At 42.1% G+C, this 21786-nt stretch overlaps 1 protein-coding gene across 4 annotated transcripts in view; it reads right to left on the minus strand.

Moving 5' to 3' along the window:
- Nucleotides 1-16253: 16253 nt before the first annotated feature.
- PKNOX1 (PBX/knotted 1 homeobox 1) overlaps nucleotides 16254-21786 on the minus strand; it is a 36901-nt gene continuing 31368 nt past the window's right edge. For all 4 annotated transcript variants that reach the window (XM_038760300.1, XM_038760303.1, XM_038760302.1 and 1 more), the window contains one exon: nucleotides 16254-18926. In XM_038760300.1, coding sequence (XP_038616228.1) covers nucleotides 18715-18926 — 212 coding nt within the window. In that variant the 3' untranslated portion in view covers nucleotides 16254-18714. The remainder of the gene's footprint in view (nucleotides 18927-21786) is intronic.

Here is a 21786-nt window from a genome sequence, read left to right on the forward strand (position 1 = left end):
CGCTTAATAAATATTATTGCTACTGGACATACCTTCTGGAATCTGCTACTTATTCAGTCCATGGTATTTACTGAGTGCTTACTACGTGCAGAGCACTGTACTAAGCAGCTGGGAGAGTGCACTACAACAGAGTTGGCAGACATGTTCCCTGCCTACAACAAACTTACATCCTAGAGGGACTTGACTGAACTTTCACTCAATTTTATTTATTGAGGGCTTACTGTGTGTAGAGCACTGTATTAACAGCTGTCCTGAATGCCTTCTGTTTTGCTTTCCCAACAGCTAAGAACAGAAGCATGAGACATCTTCCCCGCTCCCAAGGAGCTTATACTTGGGAAGCAGTGTGGCTCAGTGGAAAGAGCCACTTGGAAGTGGAGTCAGAGGTCAGGGGTTCTAATCCCGGCTCTGCCACATGTCTGCTGTGTGACTGTGGGCAAGTCACTTAACTTCTCTGAGCCTCAGTTTCCTCATCTATAAAATGGGGATTAAGACCGTGAGCCCCACGTGGGACAACCTGATCACCTTGTATCCCCCCCAATCAATCAATCAATCAATCAATCGTATTTATTGAGCTTAGAACAGTGCTGCGCACCTAGTAAGTGCTTAACAAATGCCATCATTATAATTATACTCTTCTGAGTTTAAGGACTGTGGACTTCTGCATTATGCGGTGTGTCTACTCATGGATGGTGCTTCGTTAGTATGGCTAATTTCACACCGTAATTTTCTGCAGTGTCCTTACCCATAAACTTTTCATCAATTCCTAACATGTTCCCTGGCTCCCGGTCATAGCTCTGGACACCTTCTTCCTCCAGTCATAAGAAGCAGCATGGCCACAAGAAGTAATAATAATAATAATGGCATTTGTTAAGCGCTTACTATGTGCAGAGCACTGTTCTAAGCGCTGAGGGGGAATACAAGGTGATCAAGTTGTCCCACGTGGGGCTCACAGTCGAAAGAGAAGCAGTGCGGCCTAGTGGATACAGCACTAGCCTGGGAATCAGAAGGGCCTGGGTTCTAATCCCAACTCTACCACCTGTCTGATGTGTAACCTTGGGCAAGTCTCATAACTTCTCTGGGCCTCAGTTGCCTCATCTGTAAAATGGGGATTGAGACTGTGAGCCCCAAGTGGGACACGGACTGTGTCCAACCCGATTGACCTGCATCTACCACAGGGCTTAGTAGAATGCCAGGCACATACTAAACCCTTAATGAATCACCCCTTAAAAAAATGTCCACTCCTCTTCCAGCTTAGTCTCTCCTGACTCCAACTTCTCCAGGTCTTAATCTTCCCTAGCCCTATTTCCCTTGGCCACAACACATCACTTATCAAATACATGTGAGTGAGCTCATGAACATGTGTAAATTATAAGTTTCTGGGTTCATCAATCAGTGGAATTCACAAAGTGCTGGATACTGTACTAAGCATGTGGAAGAAGACAGCAGTTGGAAAATAATAATAGCACTTAAGCATTTACTACGTGCCAACTGTTGTTCTAAGTGCTGGGGCAGATACAAGTTAATCAGGTTGGACATAGTTCCTGTCCCACAAGGGGCTCACACTCTTAAGCCCCATTTTACAGATGAGATGAGGCCCAGGGAAGTCAAGTGACTTGCCCAAAGTCACACAGCAAACATGTAGTGGAGCAGGATTAGAACACAGGTCCTTCTGACTCCCGGGCCCATTCTCTATCCATTAAGCCATGGGGCATGGACTGTGTCCAACCTCATTAGCTTCTATCTATTCTAGTGCTTAGTACAGTACCTGGCACATAGTAATTGCTTAAATTCCATTTAAAAAAGTGTCTTCAAATTGCTCTGGGACTTTGGATGAAAGCTTCTAGTGAAATACCATATTCACTCACATAATTGCTTCCACCACATATTTTCCCATCCCATAATTTTTTCCCATACCTACTCCTGGCCCCCCACCAGATTTCTGAAGAGAAAATAAAATAAAAATTTTCAGAAGAAGTGCATGGGTAAAAAGCTTCTTCCTCCCTTCTTTTTTCTTTTCCTCCTTCCTCTCCCTTATTGCTAGACAATTTCCCGTGCAGTAGCACTTTCCCTGTGTTGGGCTGTAAAAATGATGCCCTAAAGAGGGGTATGTACGCGAGTAACTACAGTACATGAAAAAGGTAGAGGGCAACTGGATTCTTTTTCCATGCTTCTGCCACTGACAGAGAAGGGCTTGGTTGCCATTTTAAAGGTCCTCTGCTGTAGACAAGTAACAGGGCTGAGCTTTCATCAAACAGATGGGCCTTAAAACAACTATCGATCCGCTACTCTTTGCCTCCCTAAAGGCAAGGCTAGAAATGAAGATCCCACTCCCCCACCCCTGCTCCTTTCTCTGCAATCACCAGGGCCCCATAAGACAGGGCTGGGGGCTCTGAAATTGGAAAAGAATGGGCAGATTTTCAAATTGGTCCTCGAGGGCTTCCCAAGGTGACTAGAGATAGGCCTTAATTTGTTTAGGGGACGATCACCTGCTTTTAATGCTTCCCACAGCACCGACAAAGGGGCCCCGGTGAAAAGTTAGTATAAATGAATATTTATCCACAAGGAATGGCGCTGAGCTATAATCACCTGGGAAAAGAGCTGGGGGGGGAAGGGGGGCCTGTAAACATATTGCAATTGACTGATGTCAATCCCTTGATCAAGTCTGGCTTTGTTTTCTTAACCGGAGTCAATGAACAGTTGCAGCTCTCAGAATAACCCTTGGGCTACAGCCAGGGCAAGAACTGAATGTGCAGAAATCACACCTCACTGCTTCAAGACGGTCCTGGGAAACTTGAAACCACACCAGAGCACTAAAGCACCCCGTAGACGCCACAGAGGTGAACAGGCAGCTAACTTCATTTTCCTTGTACCGCATATCGCCCCATATTATTGTTTCTTTCGGAAGAATTCATGAGAGAAAATAATAGTTCGCCCTGGTTAGTCATTTTCTCTGGAACAACCAAATATAAAACGTTCCCCACAAGGCCCGAACTGCATAAAATGGCAATTTAAGGAGTTTCCCACCGCGTAGCGCAAGTTGAGAATACAGCCTATAAAAATTAGAGCATGGAAACGGCTGATGGGGCAAATTCTCGGCTCCAGGAACATTCCCTATTATGGATTCTGCCCAGTCTCCTTCCCAGTCCCCAGGCAAGCGAAATCCGCCCCTGCAGTTTGCCATTACCTACAATCAATATCTTTAACTGTTTCATACCGCAAAAACAATTGCAGAGTAATCAATACCACAGTGGGTCGTGAATTACTGTCTGGCCGCTGCCAAACAGCAGAAAGTAACACTGAATTAGGCGGAGAGACAAAGAGAAGCCACCTTTCCAAACTGCTGGTCTGATTAGGTGCGCTTCCAAAATGGAGGCTTCTTATGTATACTTGTACTTCCCAAGCGCTTAGTACAGTGCTCTGCACACAGTAAGCGCTCAATAAATACGATTGATGATGATGATGATATTATGAACTATTTCTATTAGTCTCTCCCCCTCATTGTGGGCACGGAACATGTCTACCAACTCTGCTGTACTGTACTCTCCCAAGCGCTCAATACAGTGCTCTGCACATAGTAAGCGCTCAATAAATAGTACTGAGGACGATTCATTCATTCAATTGTATTTAGTGAGCACGTACCGTGTGCAAAGCACTGTACTATATGCTTGGAGGAGTATAATATAACCACAGACACACATTCCTCACTACAACGAACTCAAGGCCTGGGCGGGGAGACAGACAGGCAGTGTGGCTTAGTGGAAAGAGCCCAGGCTTGGGAGTCAGAGGGCATGGGTTCCAATCCCAGCTCTGCCACTTGTCTGCTGTGTAACCTTGGGCAAGCCGCTTAACTTCTCTGTGCCTCAGTTACCTCATCTGCAAAATGGGGATTAAAACTATGAGCCCCCTTTGGGACACCCTGATTACACCGTATCTATCCCAGCACTTAGAATAGTGCTCGGCAAATAGTAAGCACTTAACAAATACCATAATTATTCCAGTGCTAAGAACAGTGCTTGGCACATAGTAAGCACTTAACAAATATTATAATTATTATTAAATAGATAAATAAGTAAATTATATGTATGTATATATGCATACACATCTACATATGATATTAATAAATACATAAGTCAATTATATATAGTATATATTGTATATAGTGAGATATACATGCACACACATACATATATATCTACAGATGACGACCTGCAGTCTGAACCTGCTTAGGTCACACAGGTCCTCTATGGTCACAGAATGTGATTTTCTAATCTTCAGATAGGGATGGCCGAATTAGGGGGCTGGTTCTTTGTCCAACCACGGGGTACTCAACTTAGGCTCTGAAGAGCAGGACCCCCACCATCTCAGCCAAGGGTGGATATTTGTGACGCCTCATGAGTCCGCGGCCAGCGGCCTATCCAGCCCAGATTTCTGTCTCTGACAGACCAAAGGGAGGCTGGGAGGCCCACTGAGGGATCCTTGCCTTGACAGTCACTCTAATGGTCAGGGTTGCGTAGCTCCAAGACCCTGCCCTCACTATTCATTCATTCATTCATTCGTATTTACTGAGTGCTTTACTGTGTGCTGCGCACTGTACTAAGATGGGAAAGTATAACACAACAACAAAGAAGGTCAATTCCTACCCATAATGAGCTCCCTGTCTGGGGGGGTGGAGGGAGAGACAGACATCAGTATAACAGACCAATATAAATCAATAAAATTACAGATATGCCTACTCACTAAGCATTCAGCAAACATCATTACTGCCAATACTATCTGCCACCCCGAACTTTCCCTCTTATAAGTCATTCATGGCCCTCATCCATTTCCACCCACTCTTTTAAAGGAATGGGGATTACAACTGTAAGCCCCATGTGGTACCTGGCCTGTGTCTAACTTGATTAGCTTGTATCTACCCCACTGCTTAGTACAGTGTCTGGTACGTAGTAAACACTAAACAAATACCATTACAAAATCAAAATAAAACAAACAAAAAACCAGAAAGGCAAAGACATCCGTTTTTAGGATTGCTGTTACTCTTTGTGCTTCCCTCATTTCTACAGGTTAGGCAGTCTAACGGAGAAATAACCCCAAAGCCCGGGATCCCAGATGGAAACTGGCTTTGGAGACCAGGACGCTCGTATCTTTTTGTTTCCCCATGGACTTGTCCAACCCAGCCCCCAGCCAAGACAGAGGGTGGGCAGGGTTGGTCCCAGGGGGTCTGAGCGTCTGTCTGAGGCCTGGAGGCCACGTTGTACCACCAACCACCAAGAACCACGAGCCAAAACACACAAGGTTGGGGGCGCTGGGTTATAACGATAATAATAATATAATAATAATAATAATAATGGCATTTGTTAAGCGCTTACTATGTACCAAGCATTGTTCTAAGTGCTGGGGGGATACAAGGTAATCAGGTTGTCCCACGTGGGGCTCACAGTCTTAATCTCCATTTTACAGATGAGCGAACTGGGGCACAGAGAAGTTAAGTGACTAGCCCAAAGTCACACAGCTGACAAGTGGTGGGGTCAGGATTAGAACCCATGACCTCTGACTCCCATGCCCGGGCTCTTTCCATTGAACCACGCCTGGGGGGTGGGTATCTCAGTTAAAGGGAGGCACACACTGTAGTAGGGGGGGAAGGGGGTGTGGTGAGGATTTGGGGGGTACTACTGGGAGGAGTGGGGAGAGAGGGTAAACCCGAGCCGGCTGCCCGGAGGCGTCGGCAGGACTGTTCAGCAGGGCTCAGAAGGCGTGGGTTCCAATCCCGACGCCGCTACTTGTCTGCTGTGTGACCTCAGGCAAGCCAATTAACTTTTCTGGACCTCAATTACCTCTTTTAAAATGGGGATTACGCCTGTGAGCCCCACGTGGGCCAACCTCATTACCTTATATCTACCCCACGTGGGCCAACCTCATTACCTTATATCTACCCCAGCGCTTTAGAACAGTGCTTGGCACATAGTAAGCGCTTAACAAATATCATCATTATTATTAGTCCTAGTAGTAGTATTATAGTAATCGCTAAACAAATGTCATAAAAGAGGCGGGACAGGGGAGTTTAAAGGGAGGTTAAACTGAACCAAGTCCTGAGCCTACATTCCTGCATTCACTCAACTGTATTTCATTCAATCGTATTTACTGAGAGCTGTGTGCAGAGCACTGTCCTAAACGCTTAGAAAGTACAAGTCAGCAACAAAGAGAGACAATCCCTGCCCACAGCGGTTTCACCGTCTAGAAGGCGGGGGGAGCAGGTATCAAAACAAGTAAACGGGCCTCAATAGCATCCATAGCAATAAATAGAATTATAGATCTATGCACATCATTAATATAAATAAATAGAATTATAAATATGTATACACACAGGTGTTGGGGGCGGGGGGAGCAGACAGCTCCACGGCCTTACCTGGCTGTGGCCTTCTCCGGGCCGCTGGGGCCTGACCTCTGGACTGGACAGGACAGGACTGGGTCTCCCGGGACTCCTGGGTTTCCCGGGTGTCCCGTCCACAAGGCCCAGACAAGCCCCTCCGAGCAGGAGGAACCGGGGCCCGTGGAAAGGGGCGGGCACCAGCCCAGCGGGGTGTGCAGGGCTGTGTGCACGTGTGTGTCTGTGTGCACGTGTGCGGGCCCGCCCTCCCTCGCTCCATTTTAGTGAGTAATTACCATACGCACAGCACTGCCCTAAGCGCTCGGGAGAATGCACCAGAACAAGCGGACACAGCCCCTTCCCCATAATGAGTTTACAGTCTAAATACCTGTCCCCTTCTTTCCCTTCTCCCCTTCCCCATCCTCCTTCCCTCCCCATCATCCACCCCACCTCCCCTTCTTTCCCGTCCCCACCCCCAAGATCCAGCCCCACCGCACTGCAGATTGGCCTGGAGAGGTGACAGGGAAGTAGCCTAGTGAAGAGTCAGAAGACAAGGGTTCTAATCCTAACTCCCCCTTTTAGACTGTGAGCCCACTGTTGGGTAGGGACTGTCTCTATATGTTGCCAATTTGTACTTCCCAAGTGCTTAGTACAGTGCTCTGCACACAGTAAGCGCTCAATAAATACGATTGATGATGATGATGATGACTCTGCCACTTACCTGCTAAGTGACCTTGGCTGAGTCACTCAACTTCTCAGTAAAGCCTCAGTTTCCTCATCTGTAATATGGAGATTCAATACCTGTTCTCCCTCCACCTTTATACTGGGAACCCTGTTCAGGACAGGGACTTTGCCCTGATTATGTGTCTTCCCCAGCAATTAGTAGAGTGCTTGCTACATAGTAAGCACTTAACAAATATAACCCCATTATAACAAATATAACAAATATAAATATCTCCCCCTTTTAGACTGTAAGCCCACTGTTGGGTAGGGACTGTCTCTATATGTTGCCAACTTGTACTTCCCAAGCGCTTAGTACAGTGCTCTGCACACAGTACGTGCTCAATAAATACGATTGATTGATTGATAACCATTTATTCAGTAATTCATAGCAAAGCAAGAAAACAATGATATTTATTAAGGATTTATTGTACACAGAACACTAAGCAAACCCATATTCAGGAGAGAACGAGAGGAATTTGTTCACTATTCCTGGGCCCAACTTACTGCACACATTTGGAGCACACATTTCAAGGTAATTTCAGAGATTTCAGGGCTTCAGCACTGTAGTCCTTCATGCAAGAAGGTGGTCTCTCCTGGATAGATGCCTGAGGAATAGGAGGCAAAGGAACTCATTAAAGAAAATCCTCCTTGGTGCAGGAAACCAATTATTTAATTTCAAGCCCAGGCTCTTGGGGGAGAGGGGAGGGGGAAGGTGCAGCCTTGGGGGCAGTGAAATCGCTCGGTCTTTCACATGTTAAAAACCAAATTGGTTGGCCTGGGGGAATAGCGGCAAAGCTGCAAGAGGCAGCGACAAATGGAAAGGTTTTGAAATAGTAATAATGTGACATTTGTTAAGCGCTTACTATATTCCCGGCACTTTACTAAGCACTGGGGTAGATTCAAGACAGTTCAGAAACAGGCCCTTTTCCAGCCGGGGCTCACAGTCTAAGAAAGAGGGTCAGCAGATAGTTAAACTTTATTTTGCAGATGAGGAAACTGAGGCACAGAGAAGTTAAGTGACTTGTCCAAATTCACACAGCAGGCAAGTGGCAGAACCCAGGTCCCCTGGCTCCTAGGCCTGTGCTCTTTCTCCTGAGCCACATGACTTTCCCTCCGTTTGCTTCTTGCTCTTATTATACAGATCGACTTCTGAGGGACCAAGCTTTTGCTTAGAAAAACAGCTGGGGCCCTCATTTTGGAGCTAGTGTAGAGGCAGCCTCAATACCACTCCTAGACATAAATGGTAGCACTTGCTTTCCTGTTGCTTCAATTACAAGTCCAGTGGGGTTGGGGCCTTAGAGGGAAAGTGCTGGGTCTGAAATGATTATCTGGCCTTTATTAGAAAATGCAGACATTCAGAGGTTCAATTTGTGTGGCAAGCATCTGTAGTGTCGGGAAAAGCATTAATTCACAGCAGCTTCCAAATTGGAAGTTATGAAAGGGAAAGGGATATGGCCAAGGACTGATCGTTAGTGTTACCATGCACAGCTATTTCTAAACTAGAGAGTCATGCAAAACACATTTAAAAATCAAATAGCCAGGCCCAAGGACAATTTACATCTGTTCTATTCTGCACATGGCATTTTTAATACTTATGAAATTACCATTTAAGGAGCTGAACATTTATTCATTCACCATTCACACCAACTGAGGTGTCATTAAAATCCAATATCCACCCAACAATGCACTGCAATTTCTTCCAACAAATGATGAAATGTCTGCTGGGATGTCCTTAGCCACCCCCTGAAGTGTCATGTGAAAGTTGAGTCTCATTCCAAAAGCCAGTGCCTAGATCTTAGCCAAAGACCCCCATCAAATTTCAAGAGCAATCAATCTTAAATCTTATCATACTCAGTCTTGCAAAGCTATTCAGAGGCATAGATGCAAAACAGGTTTGAATTTATTGTCAGGAGGCCCATTATGGCATAATCAATCAATCAATCGTATTTATTGAGCGCTTACTATGTGCAGAGCACTGTACTAAGCGCTTGGGAAGTACAAGTTGGCAACATATACAGACAAGTCCCTACCCAACAGTGGGCTCACAGTCTAGAAGGGGGAGACAGAGAACAAAACCAAACATATTAACAAAGTAATATAAATATAATAATATAATATAATGTAAAGTGGGGATTAAGACTGAGTCCCATGTGGGACAGGAACTGTGTCCAACCTGACTTGCTTGTATCTACCCCAGTGCTTATTACAGTGCCTGGCACATAGTACGCCATTAATAAATACCATAATTATTACTATTAGGACTGTGTCCAATCTGATTAACTTGTATCTATTACACCTCTCCCCCCCCTTAAATAACACCTCCATCCAGAGGCATTCACCAACAAACCCTCTCCATAAGTCTCTTTAAGTAATTGTGGCATTTGTTAAGTGCTATGTGCCACACACTGTACTAAAGTATTGGGGTAGATGCAAGATAATCAGGTAGGGCATAGTTCCCATCTCACATGGGGCTTACAGTCTAAGGGGGAGGAAGAACAGGAATTTAATCCCCGTTTTACAACTGAAGAATCTGAAGCACAGAGAAGTTAAGTGGCTTGGCCATGAGCACCTGCCATGCTGGCCTGGTCCTCTGACTCCCACAGCCATTTCTTCCCACCAAACCACACTGCATTTATATGTATATCCTTATTCACTTGGGCCCATTGTTTATATCTATTTCTTCACTCTTTTACCTAGCTCCTCCTCAGTTCCTTTCTGAGTAGATTTCTCAGGAAGGTCAGGTTAGAATTTGGCTTTTTGAGAAGATCACTTGAATTTTCATTACACTCATTAATGTATTCTTAAAGTTTATGGTGATAAAGATGGGATTACTTTTGGGAAGTGATATCCTGAAATGGTAATTACAGTATTTGTCATATGTAGACTCCCAAAGTTAAAAAGAATTTAAAGCGGCTATTTACTGATCAAAGCTTCTCCTGCCTCTCTCTGACACCCCCCTGGTTTCACTGTCCCAGAGTTGCCTGCAGGCAGCTGGATGCAAGACACCGGGTGATGGGATCCTGAGGGTGAGTTGGTATCAGCCACAGGAATACGCATCAAGCAAAAACTCCTCACTCTCAGCTTCAAGGCTGTCCATCACCTCGCCCTCTCCTACCTCACCTCCCTTCTCTCCTTCTCCAGCCCAGCCCGCACCCTCCGCTCCTCTGCAGCTAACCTCCTCACTATACCTCATTCTCGCCTGTCCCACCGTCGACCCCCGGCCTACGTCCTCCCCCTGGCCTGGAATGCCCTCCCTCCACACATCCGCCAAGCTAGCTCTCTTCCTCCCTTCAAAGCCCTACTGACAGCTCACCTCCTCCAAGAGGCCTTCCCAGACTGAGCCCCCTTTTTCCTCTCCTCCTCCCCATCCCTCCTGCCCTACCTCCTTCCCCTCCCCACAGCACCTGTATATGTTTGAACAGATTTATTACTCGATTTCACTTGTACATATTTACTGTTCTATTTATTTTGTTAATGATGTGCATTTAGCTTTAATTCCACATGTTTTTGTTGTCTGTCTCCCCCTTCTAGACTGTGAGCCCGTTGTTGGGTAGGGACTGTCTCTATACGTTGCCAACTTGGACTTCTCAAGTGCTTCGTACAGTGCTCCGCACACAGTAAGCGCTCAATAAATACGATTGAATGAATGAATATTCTTTTGGGGCCTGCACCTGGAGGCAATGAGCCACTCCAATTTTCCCTCCAAATTTTAGTCGTGGGAAATCACTTCTCCATTCTCACAGTGGCAGTGATGGCAGCTACTGTTACCTCCCTGTCCCTGCTATCTCCACCATCACCTACCAAACTGGCCTTTCCTGTCCAGTGATGGCAAGTTTCTGGTGTGACTGGAAACACATTCAGCAGTGCATGCAGGCTCAGGGAGAAGTGCTGGAACTATTCCTTCATTCTCTGTCTCCCCCTTCTAGACTGTGAGCCCACTGTTGGGTAGGGACTGTCTCTATATGTTGCCAACTTGTATTTCCCAAGCGCTTAGTACAGTGCTCTGCACACTGTAAGCGCTCAATAAATATGATTGATTGATTGATTGAATTGTATTTATCGAGCAATCACACTGTGTGGAGGACTATACTAAGCGCATGTGTAACAAACACATGCTCTACCCACAATGAGCTTACAGTCTAGTGGGGGAGACAGACATTAATATAAATAAATTACAGATAAGTACATAAGTGCTGTGGGGCTGGGAAAGGGGATGAATAAAGGGAGCAAGTCAGGGTGATGCTGAAGGGAGTGGGAGAAGAGGAAAGGAGAACTAAGTTAGGGAAGGCCTCTTGGAGATAATGATGACTGCATTTCTTAAGATCTTACTATGTGCAAAGCAGTGTTCTAAGCGCTGGGGGGGATGCAAGGTGATCAGGTTGTCCCACGTGGGGCTTACAGTCAATCCCCATTTTACAGATGAGGTAACTGAGGCTCAGAGAAGTTAAGTGACTTGCCCAAGGTCACACAGCAGACATGTAGCAGAGCTGGGATTAGAACCCATGACCTCTGACTCCCAAGCCCATGCTCTTTCCACTGAGCCACGCTGGGGATGTACCTTCAGTACTGCCTTGAAGCAGTGGGGGAGTCATTGAATGTCAGATATGAGGAAGGAGGGTGTTTCAGGCCAGAGGCAGGACATGGGTGAAGAGTTGGCAGTGAGATAGACAAGATGGAGGTACAGTGAAAAGTTGGCATTAGAACTGGCAGTGCGGGAAGTAAATCCTCCTTCTCTTGTTCCTTTCCCCTTTGCCTCCCAATTTGCCCCCCCGCCCCGTTCTGCTTCAAAGCTACCAGAAATGTCATTGTGGTTTGCAAGCATCATCCCTCTTCTGCCTCCTCATCTCCTCCCTTGTGGGCTAGTTGAACCATCTATTCGCCCTCTGAACTTGTTGTCTTTGCATGCTGTGGTTATTTTTATTTGTGATGCAAATATACATCATGTAGAGGATTAGAGGAGCAAATGCTATTTTGTTAATCTGCAAAAAACTCACAGGAATCTCTCACCGTAAACTGCGTGCCATCTGCTAGCAAAATTGTTCTAGGAATAAATAATCCTTCCACAGTGAGTGCTTTCTTGTGATTTTCTTCTTCCTCTTTCCTGCCCCCATAATGTAATAATGGAAGAGAATTTTATCATCGATTTTGCCAACTTTCCTGCAGCCTCCCTATACACAGCGTTTTCACACTCTGTTCGGTTTTTCTCATACTCTCCTTCCCTTAAAGTCCTTCCTCAACAAAAGCCCGGTTACACCCTCCCTGCCACCCACATTGCAATAGGTCTTTGATCTTCATCAAAGCAACCCATTTAAAAGAAAACAAATCGCCTTCACCTCTTCCTAATCCTAACCAGTTTTTAAGATGTGCAGAGAAGGTTAGCGTTCTCTACAGTTGCAATAGGACATTCTGCTAGCCACTTCTCCAGGGAAGCACTGCTTCAAGACATTTTAAACCAGGAGCTGGGCGAGTGTTTCTGTGCATTCAGCTAGCCCTCCGGTCCACGTCATTTTTCTGCTGAACTTGATTAATGCTTCCAAAGCGCTTTTGAGACCATGTGATCTTGAACATTTTTAAGAAACATCTTTAGTTATCCACCCTGTCTAGAGCTATTTATAAGTCTGCTGCGTGTATTCACATTTTGTATGAATTGTCTGCCTCTGAAGAAATCCTGTGGAATTGGCCTAGAAACACTTGGATTAAAATATTTAATGTGAAACGGTAGTGCAAGAGTGAGCTGAAGAAATAGATTACTTTGTGGTGAGAGAAAAAGAGATAATTATTAGATTGACATAGTAAATGATGAACGCTTATTAAATGCCTACTAAAAAATGGAACACAAAGAGACAACATTAGTTGACAAGAACCTCCTTTTCATAGACTTGCTTTTTTTTTTCCCCTAAGGAGTTAGTAATGCCAGGGAAAGCTTCCAACACCAGTGCATTTTGTTTCATATTTTGGGGAAATACAAAGTTAAGGTATTCACTAAAATTTCCCTAATAGAATTCCATTAGGATGAATTCCAGAAATGAAGGGTAATTTTCAGAATCCTTAAATTCTTGTGCTAATTTTCAATCCATGAGTATCTAGGATTTATTTTATTTTTTAGATAAAAATGCTTATCTGCATCTACCTCCCTCTAATCGCAACTGCTCTTTAGAGCATAAAAGTAAGGTAAGAATAGTAATTTCCTTAAAAGCACTTTTAAGCTTAGAACAGTGCTTTGCATATAGTAAGCGCTTAATAAATGCCATCATTATTATTTGAAAAAAAGGGTTCTGGTTTTGGCAAAGGATTTATAGGTGAATCGAATAGTTAAATTAGGCAAAATAGGTTGTATCAAAATATTTCAGCAAAAACCATGACCCCTGAGGCACTAAAAATAATATTGGACTCAAGTCTTTTAATATGTGATTGAATAAAGACAAGCAATATAGTTAAAAGTCTCCTAGGATTAAGATGACAAAACCTGCATAACAGCAAATTCTTCAAAATTAGCTACTTCAAATTTACAAGGAGCTTACCTACATTTCGTTGATCCAAAATTTCTGATATGGCATTACAATTCTAATATTTTCAAAAAAATACTTCCTATCTTTATGCTTGGGGCATTGGCAAAGGTGCTCTCTGTTACAAATCAGATTTTTAAAACTTCAGTCATAAGATGTATAGTGTTTACAAGAACCAAAAAGTATTTATTCATAGGGCAAACATATTTGGACTTTAAGAGAATAATCTAATTTCATTATGGAAACATTTCTCTATTTTAACATGGCCCTTTGGGGCTCTGAAAAAAAATTAAAGTGGTGTTCAGGATCATAAAAGGTCTGGGAAGATTTGTAATGCCAAGAAATCCAAAATAACCATTGGAATACAGGTTCTAGATCCTCAGTCATATTTATTGAGTGCTTCCTATGTGCAGAACATTGTATTAAGTGTGAGAGAGTACAGTATAACAGAGTTGGAAGACACATTCTTGATCTAGCAATGGATTATTTTGCATCTTTTTTATAATTCCAAATGCAAAACCAGAAAAAAAAATGGATGGGCATTAAATATTCACCCGTTATTTAAACCTGATTTTTATAATGGGAAATTATTTAATATGGGTAGGTATATTTATGCATCTCAGCTATAGAAGAGTTGGTATATCTAGCACAGAAGCAGGTTTCCTGGAAAATGATATAAATGGCTCTAAACGAGTCCCTGAAATGCACCTCCTAGTTCACTTGGATTGATTTGGTGGTCTCGAGTCTACTGGCTAGAGCATCATAATTTCTGGCGTATGCTCTACCTTACCTAGCAAATATTTCTCGGAGTGGTCTCAAAATGTTTCTTCACTGTGCTTTTATCGTTATCGCCAGACCCTACCTCTTGTTCTCCACACAAACTGCTTCCTTGCTTGTCCTCAAAACCCTCCAATGGTTGCCAGTTTGAGAAGCACATACACCTTGCCATCAGCATTAAGATACTCAATCAGCTCGCTCCCTGCTAACCTCCCTCCTCTCCCACTACAACTCAGCCCACACAATTCATTCTTCTAATATCAACCTACTAACTGTGCCTTACTCTCATCTGTCTTGCCTTTGACATCCTCTTCCTGCCTGGAACTCCCTCGTTCATATCTGATAGACCACCATGCTCCTCATCTTCAAAGCCTTACTAAAATCACATCTCCACCAGGAAGCTTTCCCTGACTAATCTCTCACCTTCCCTCCTATTTCCCCTCCTTTCTGCATCACCTATGAACTTGGATCCATAGCCCCTAAGCACTTAGGGATTCAGCCCACTCACCCTCCCCACTGCACTCATGTAAATATATTCTTCTCTACCTGTAATTTATTTTAATGTCCTTCTCCCCAGGTAGATTGTAAGCTCTTTGAGGACAGGGGTCACATCTACATACTCCATTGTACTCTTCCAAGCCCTCCTTACAGTGCTGTGCACCCAGCATGCACTTGATATCATTAATCAACTGGCTTATTTTATGAGAAAAATATTATGGGAACTAAAGAATGGAAAATCCCTTTGAAAAATAGAATGTTTCTCCTTTATTTCTCAAAACTAAATCTTTACCCAGGGAAATGAGTTTTTTCTGTTATATAGTTGACTTCTGAAAATAGAAATGAATTTCAATCTAACAATGGCAGCGCCAACTCTCATTTTTAGTGTAGACTGCAAACTAAAGTTCAGAACGAAGCAATTCATAGACTTTACTTACAAGAGAATGCGTGCTTTCAGTTTGAGTTGAGCTTCTGGTAATAATACATCATCCATAAACATGTTTCTATTTTTAATTTTTTTTTTTGCTTTGATAAATCAGTTGTTTCACAAAATCCCTTTTCAAGACAACAATCCAAGGAAAACTTAATGTTACATTATTCACATTTTAAAGATTGTCAGTTTCATAAACCAAATGTTACTAAGACAAAGGAAGATTGCTGGATTATTTCAGTACTCTCCGCCAGAGATGGGCCTTTAATATCATTGGGGGAAGAAAACATCTTGACGCTAGGTCTGTCTTTTTTTTTTTTTTTTCAAAAGTGCTCCATTAGTCCATTGTTCTTTCACGCTGGCAGAAAGAAGTCATCAGTCAAAAGGTTATACAGAGAGAATTCATAAAACAGGGTGATGTATGCTTTCTCATACAGGTTACTAATTGTCATTGTTTCTCAGCCTACTGAACAGCATACTTGTGCCATTTCCCACTTCACACACTGGATGAATGAATCAACTCATTTTACTATATGAAAAATAACCCCACAAACCATAAAAGATTTAAATGAGTCCAGCAGTATGAGTTTGATTTGGGTTTGGCAAGGCCAACCTAGCTTATTTGCTCTACAATGGAACAACAGTAACAACCACAACAACAGAATTCAAGAAGTCAGGAATTTAAAGCACACTGAAAAGGATCCTTCACAAATAAAGAATTCAACAGAAGAGAGTTTGGGGTTTAATTCTGTTCATCTGTGACAAATACAAGTAGTTGGGAGTGTGCTTTAACTGATTCTTTTGGTTATATAGGTAGCTGGAAGGGAAACACTTTTGAGGGAATTTGATGAATGACTGTGGAAGAAAGAAGAACAATTTTTAAATCAAAGTAGCTTAACATGTACAAATTATATATATATATGTGTATATATATATATATATATATATATATATATATATATATTTGAGAAGCACCTTGATTATTCATGGATGGTGTTTGAAGGTCTCTTTTGGTATGTTTCCATAATCCCTTCAAAAAATCCTTTTATAGATACATGTGCTCATCTGCCTGGCATGCCAATTCAGTTTCAGGGCAATGAGAATCTGTTTCAAAGAGTCAAACAAAAATGAAGCAAAACACAGCCTGAAACATTGTTCAAATCACACAAAATTTTCTGATTTTCATTGTACAAAGGAAAATACCTATTCTCCAAGCTTTAGTAGTTTGGCACCAAAAATGATATTTGTAGCACTCTGGACTTAAATTAATAAATTCTGCTACATTTAAGTATGATTACCAATATCTCTGATGGAAAGAGTAATTGTTGCTGAAAAACTAGGTATTTAGCTAATGGCTTTTGCTAATCTGGAGAAAAGTTCTAGAAAAGGGACAAGAAACGATAAAGAAAATTTCAAAATATAGTTGCCACAGTTCCTCATTAAAAAATGCTAGTAAAGTTGAAGTTTAAGTAAATTAGAGTTAGAAAAAGATCTTTGAAGACATACCCAGATCTTTGACAAAATATTTTATCATTTTTCCCATAAGAAAATACTGACTTTTTTTTTTTACAGTGTGATTGCTTATTCTTGCTACAGTTAATAGCTAGATTTTTTTTTTCACATGAAGGTCCTGAAACTGGTTTTTTCATCATTAATTTTACTGTATTGTGGATCTTTTGCAGAACAATACGTGAATTCACTGAAGATTACCTAATATATAGTGAAAAATAGGACACGTCAATCTGAATTAAAACAAATATTTCACAACATAACCTCAGTCAGATGACCAGTCACTGTACCTAGATCTCAAGGGCCAGACAATTGAAAAAACAAATTCATATGTGGCAACTTCCAGAAAACCAAAAATGTTCTACATAAAGAAATCACGTGATTTTTGGCATCCTTTTTAAGAAAATCCAACTCAGTGAAAATGAGTTGACCTGTAGGAAGAAATACCTTGCGTATATTCTCTCATCTCCTTGGTCATGAGTCAACTCAGGAGGTAAAAACCCTGATGCTGTACGAGTGGATGACAAATTTTATGCCATATCATGAACTGCAACCTTTAATTCACAAGGTTCTAGAAATCCTGTTACATCCAGGTTAAAATGAGGAAATACTGCTTTCGGTATCAAAAGCCTAACAGGCATATCCAACCAAGAATAAATAAATTAAAAAAAAGAAGCTGGGGAGAAAAAGAAAAGTTTCAACAAAGCCATTACTCTGGGCTAAATCCACTTTCATCATTAGGTTGTGAATATTTATTAATCACTTACAAAGATTCTCTAAATGTTTCGTATCTCCTCTGGTGCTGAACTATTTTTTAATTCAAAAGAGTTTCAGGTATCCTATGTTGGAGTTTAAAAAAAAAAAAACCATGGCTAATGTGGAAAAACTACCAGTGAACTGTAGTCAGATTTAAATTAGACTAAAAGAATATTGCTTAATTGCTTACTGGGAATATTCGGGGTATCACTTGCACTTAACTTACCTGAATACCTATCAGCAAATACCTTAGGATACAAGTTTAGATCAAGTGTAAAATGCAATCTGAGCATTCATATAAATCAAAATTTGAAGATATCAAAGTTTCTTTGAATTGCCAGTTCTTTTAACTCATTAAATCTACATTACTCCTCAGGGTTTGCATTCACAGAGAACCATAGACTGCTAACTAGCTTTAGGCATGTGTATTCAATTTGGTCCATTCAGAACCATACCCAACAGGAACACTAAAACATGTACTTCCTTCTAGAAATTTTATGTTCAATATAGTCATAATCCCAATTCCTAATGAATTTATAAAAATAGTTTTTATCCAATAATTCCAGCTAGGTAAAAATAGGAGTTTTTTTTTAGCAAATGAAACAGGCTCACTTGAATATGAGAGAAATTTAACTTATTTTAAATCACCATACATTCATGACTAAATCACACTTCATTTGTTTTTGTGTGTGGTGTTGTCCACCTCTGACTGGCAGTTTTTACGGTGCAGAAGCTTCTTTCGAATACATGGGGGCTCATTAAGGATTCAATTCCTTAGACGTAGACCGAAAATTTAAATTAGCCCTTTGAAATTTGCTTCAAACAAGAGGACTAATTACTTTTGACTCATTTTTTTTTTTTAAGACAATGGAAGCATTTTCCATTGAGGGGCTCATTAGGGACCACTCATTATATTAAGAGTTAAAACTTTAAAGGAAATAAAAAAACCCCACACGTACATTTGAAAGAAGTCGCTGCACCTGCAAAGACACTCTTTAAGCTTACTATGAAATACAAAAAGTGCACCCTTCTATATCTACATATAAAACATATTAGAAATAAAACTTGTGTAAAATGTTTGCTGTGCAAACTATAAAAAGTCTGTCGAGTCCATTCTTTTCCCTAGTTCTTCCGTCACGCTCTCTTGCTTCCTACTGCAGAGAATCGCTGTTATCCAAGACGAGTCCACTGATGTTGGTTGTGGAAAGGTCACCTCCGTCTTCTTCTGTGCTGTCCACAGACTCATCCTCACTCTGCCCTGCCATCATGACTTGCTGAACTGCCAAGGTAGCCCCGTCAGACGACAGAGATTGGAGGCTGTCCACATTCATATTAACGGGAGCCGTAATAGTCACAACAGCTCCTTGGGAGAGAAGGCGGAGAGGGGGAGAAAGGGATGGAGATGAATGCATAATCTAGGAAGACTATTGAGCCACAAGATTCCCCCACCAATCACAGGCAAAATGAGATGCCCTTTTTCCAAAACATTGCCTTCAGAATGATCTCCAAGTGCTATAACATGACTTCTATTGTCCTTGGTTTGTTATACACCCAGTTCTCCCATCCGCAGGGTTGTATTCTTGCAGAAACTCGAGATGTTGAAGTCACCATGTCTGACACAGGGCATGTGTATAAATGTGCATAATAATAATGATGGCATTTATTAAGCGCTTACTTTGTGCAAAGCACTGTTCTAAGCGCTGGGGAGGTTACAAGGTGATCAGGTTGTCCCACGGGGGGCTCAGTCTTAATCCCCATTTTACAGATGAGGTAACTGAGGCACAGAGAAGTGAAGTGATTTGCCCAAAGTCAACCAGCTGACAATTGGCAGAGCCGGGATTTGAACCCATTACCTCTGACTCCAAAGCCCGTGCTCTTTCCAGTGAGCTACGCTGCTTCTCCATGAACACAAGCCATTTCTTCCAACACTGCAATGCGCTGCATCCATTAGAGGCTTGCTTCCCTCATTCCCTGATACTATTCTAGCCTAAAAGCATAGTGAGAATACGCACAAAGGCAGAACTGAATGCACTTAATTTGCCTAGGTAAAAATTTAAGGTAGAACAAAGGAACTAAAACAGGCAGTACAGAGATTTCCAACACTGAAACAGTGAGGTGCTCAAAAATTTCAAGAAGGTATTGGTGAAACGTACAGACCATGTAGCAAACAAACTAGATAACTTGTGGTAGCTTTAGTTGAAATATGCCCAACTATGAATTTAGGGACTGCAAGATTCAGAGCCAAATTCCAATGTACTGAAAGAACGGAATTACGATACCATATAACTTACTACAATTTGGAGTGTGGGCCATCATTAACCCATTACTCTCAGGGGTTACCTAAGTGTGTGAATGTATGTATTGGGGTGCATTAAGTGAGCGCATCTTTGAGGATTCCTGTTTGTCCCCTCTGTACGGGTGAGGTCGGGGGAAGATGAGGCAGTAATGGAGATGACAAAAGCAGAAGAGAGAGAACATAGACTGCAGCGGAGCAGAAGGGAGGTAGCTGTCTGTGCAAAGTATATTCTAAAATGTTACATTTTATTCACTTCATTAAAATACCAATATCGAAAAGGTACTGTACTATAATTTTTGGAGCATGTAACTTATGCTGTGTAAAGGAATAGCCGACGATACAACTGGGTTACGTGCTTGAAAATTAGACTGGAGCTTGGAGTATGTTTTCCCAGAGTGTTCGGATTATAGTTGTAGTAATAATAGTATTTAGTGGCTTACTGTGTGCAGAGCATGATACTAAGTGCTGGGAAAGAGTACACATAATGATACTTATTTGAACGCTTACTGTGTGGACAGCACTGTGCTAAGTGCTTGGGAGAACACAATACAACAGAGTTGTTAGACATGTTCTCTGCCCAAAATGAGCTTACACAGGTAAGACCTGTTCACAATCTTTGAAATTCAGATCTATTACTGAATCTTTGGAAAAGTAATAGGTAATTCCTTTATGAGTTCTACAGTACAGTGATGAACATCACTAAGCTATTTAATAGTTATTTAAAGCATACTATCACAATGGTCAGTGAATGAGGAGCTGTGATATGACAGTCTCTTCGGAGGAGGCTGCCAAAGCAAAAGCTCATTCTGTTGAATATATTGGTTGTTTTTCAACTTTAGTGAAAAATCTGTCCAATTAAACCTGAAGAGTAGCCTTTTCCTTTTCTTCCGAAAACACTCTGTAGTAGCCTAACTCCTGCCAAACACTTTTCAATTTCAATATTAGGGTCTTCTCCATTATATTTACAAGTTCATCAGCTTTCTTGAAAACAGATACAAGGCTTTCAAATACCAAGATTTTGGAAGCGGCAGAGAAACCATAACTTCATCTGTTTCAGCATCTCAAAGTAACGTACTGGACTGTCGAAATTGGACGAAGTCCTCATTGGGCAATAATTCCTTTGCAAAAGATGCAATTAATTCATCAACAGCTGCATCACTGACTTCTAAATTAAGTTGCTTCCCCTATTCAACAACTTCTTTCAGTCTTTACTCAACTGACTCTGCTCAAGGGATCTGTTTTACATCTTGAAAATCTGACACTGACTTTGGGCAGAGCTTCCTCTGTGATCCATTCACTGTTGATTGCTTAATCTCAACCCAGACCAGGAAGGGGCAGGGAGTGATTTACTTTCCATAGCAATCAGCGGGAACATCAGGGCCAGTTGGGCAAAGGTGTAGGGTAAGGCATGCAAATATATACGTTGTTTTTCTGGGGGTGATTCTAACCTGAAGAATGTGTGTACAATTATTTTTTTATTCTGAAGCAAAAGATTCTGGGGCAGTTGTCAAATCCAGGTCTGTCATGGTTTTCATTCATTCTTTCATTCAATCATATTTAATAAGTGTTTACTGTGTACAGAGCACTGTACTAAACACTTGGGAAAGTACAACAATAAACAGTGACAATCCCTCCCCACAACGAGCTCACAGTCTGGGGGGGGCAGAGACAGACATCAATACAAATAAATAGATATCAATACAAATAAATAAAATTACAGAGATATACTTGAGTGCGGCAGGGGTGGGGGAGGAGAGCAAAGGGAGCAAGTCAGGGGGACGCGGAAGGGAGTGGGAGATGAGATAAAGCGGGGCTTAGTCTGGGAAGGCCTCTTGGAGATATGCCTTTAATAAAGTTTTGAAGCTGGGGAGAGTAATTGTCTGGCAGATTTGAGGAGGGAAGGCGTTCCAGGACAGAGGCAGGATGT

Source organism: Tachyglossus aculeatus, chromosome 18, assembly GCF_015852505.1.
Source record: "Tachyglossus aculeatus isolate mTacAcu1 chromosome 18, mTacAcu1.pri, whole genome shotgun sequence".
Taxonomy (NCBI): domain Eukaryota; kingdom Metazoa; phylum Chordata; class Mammalia; order Monotremata; family Tachyglossidae; genus Tachyglossus; species Tachyglossus aculeatus.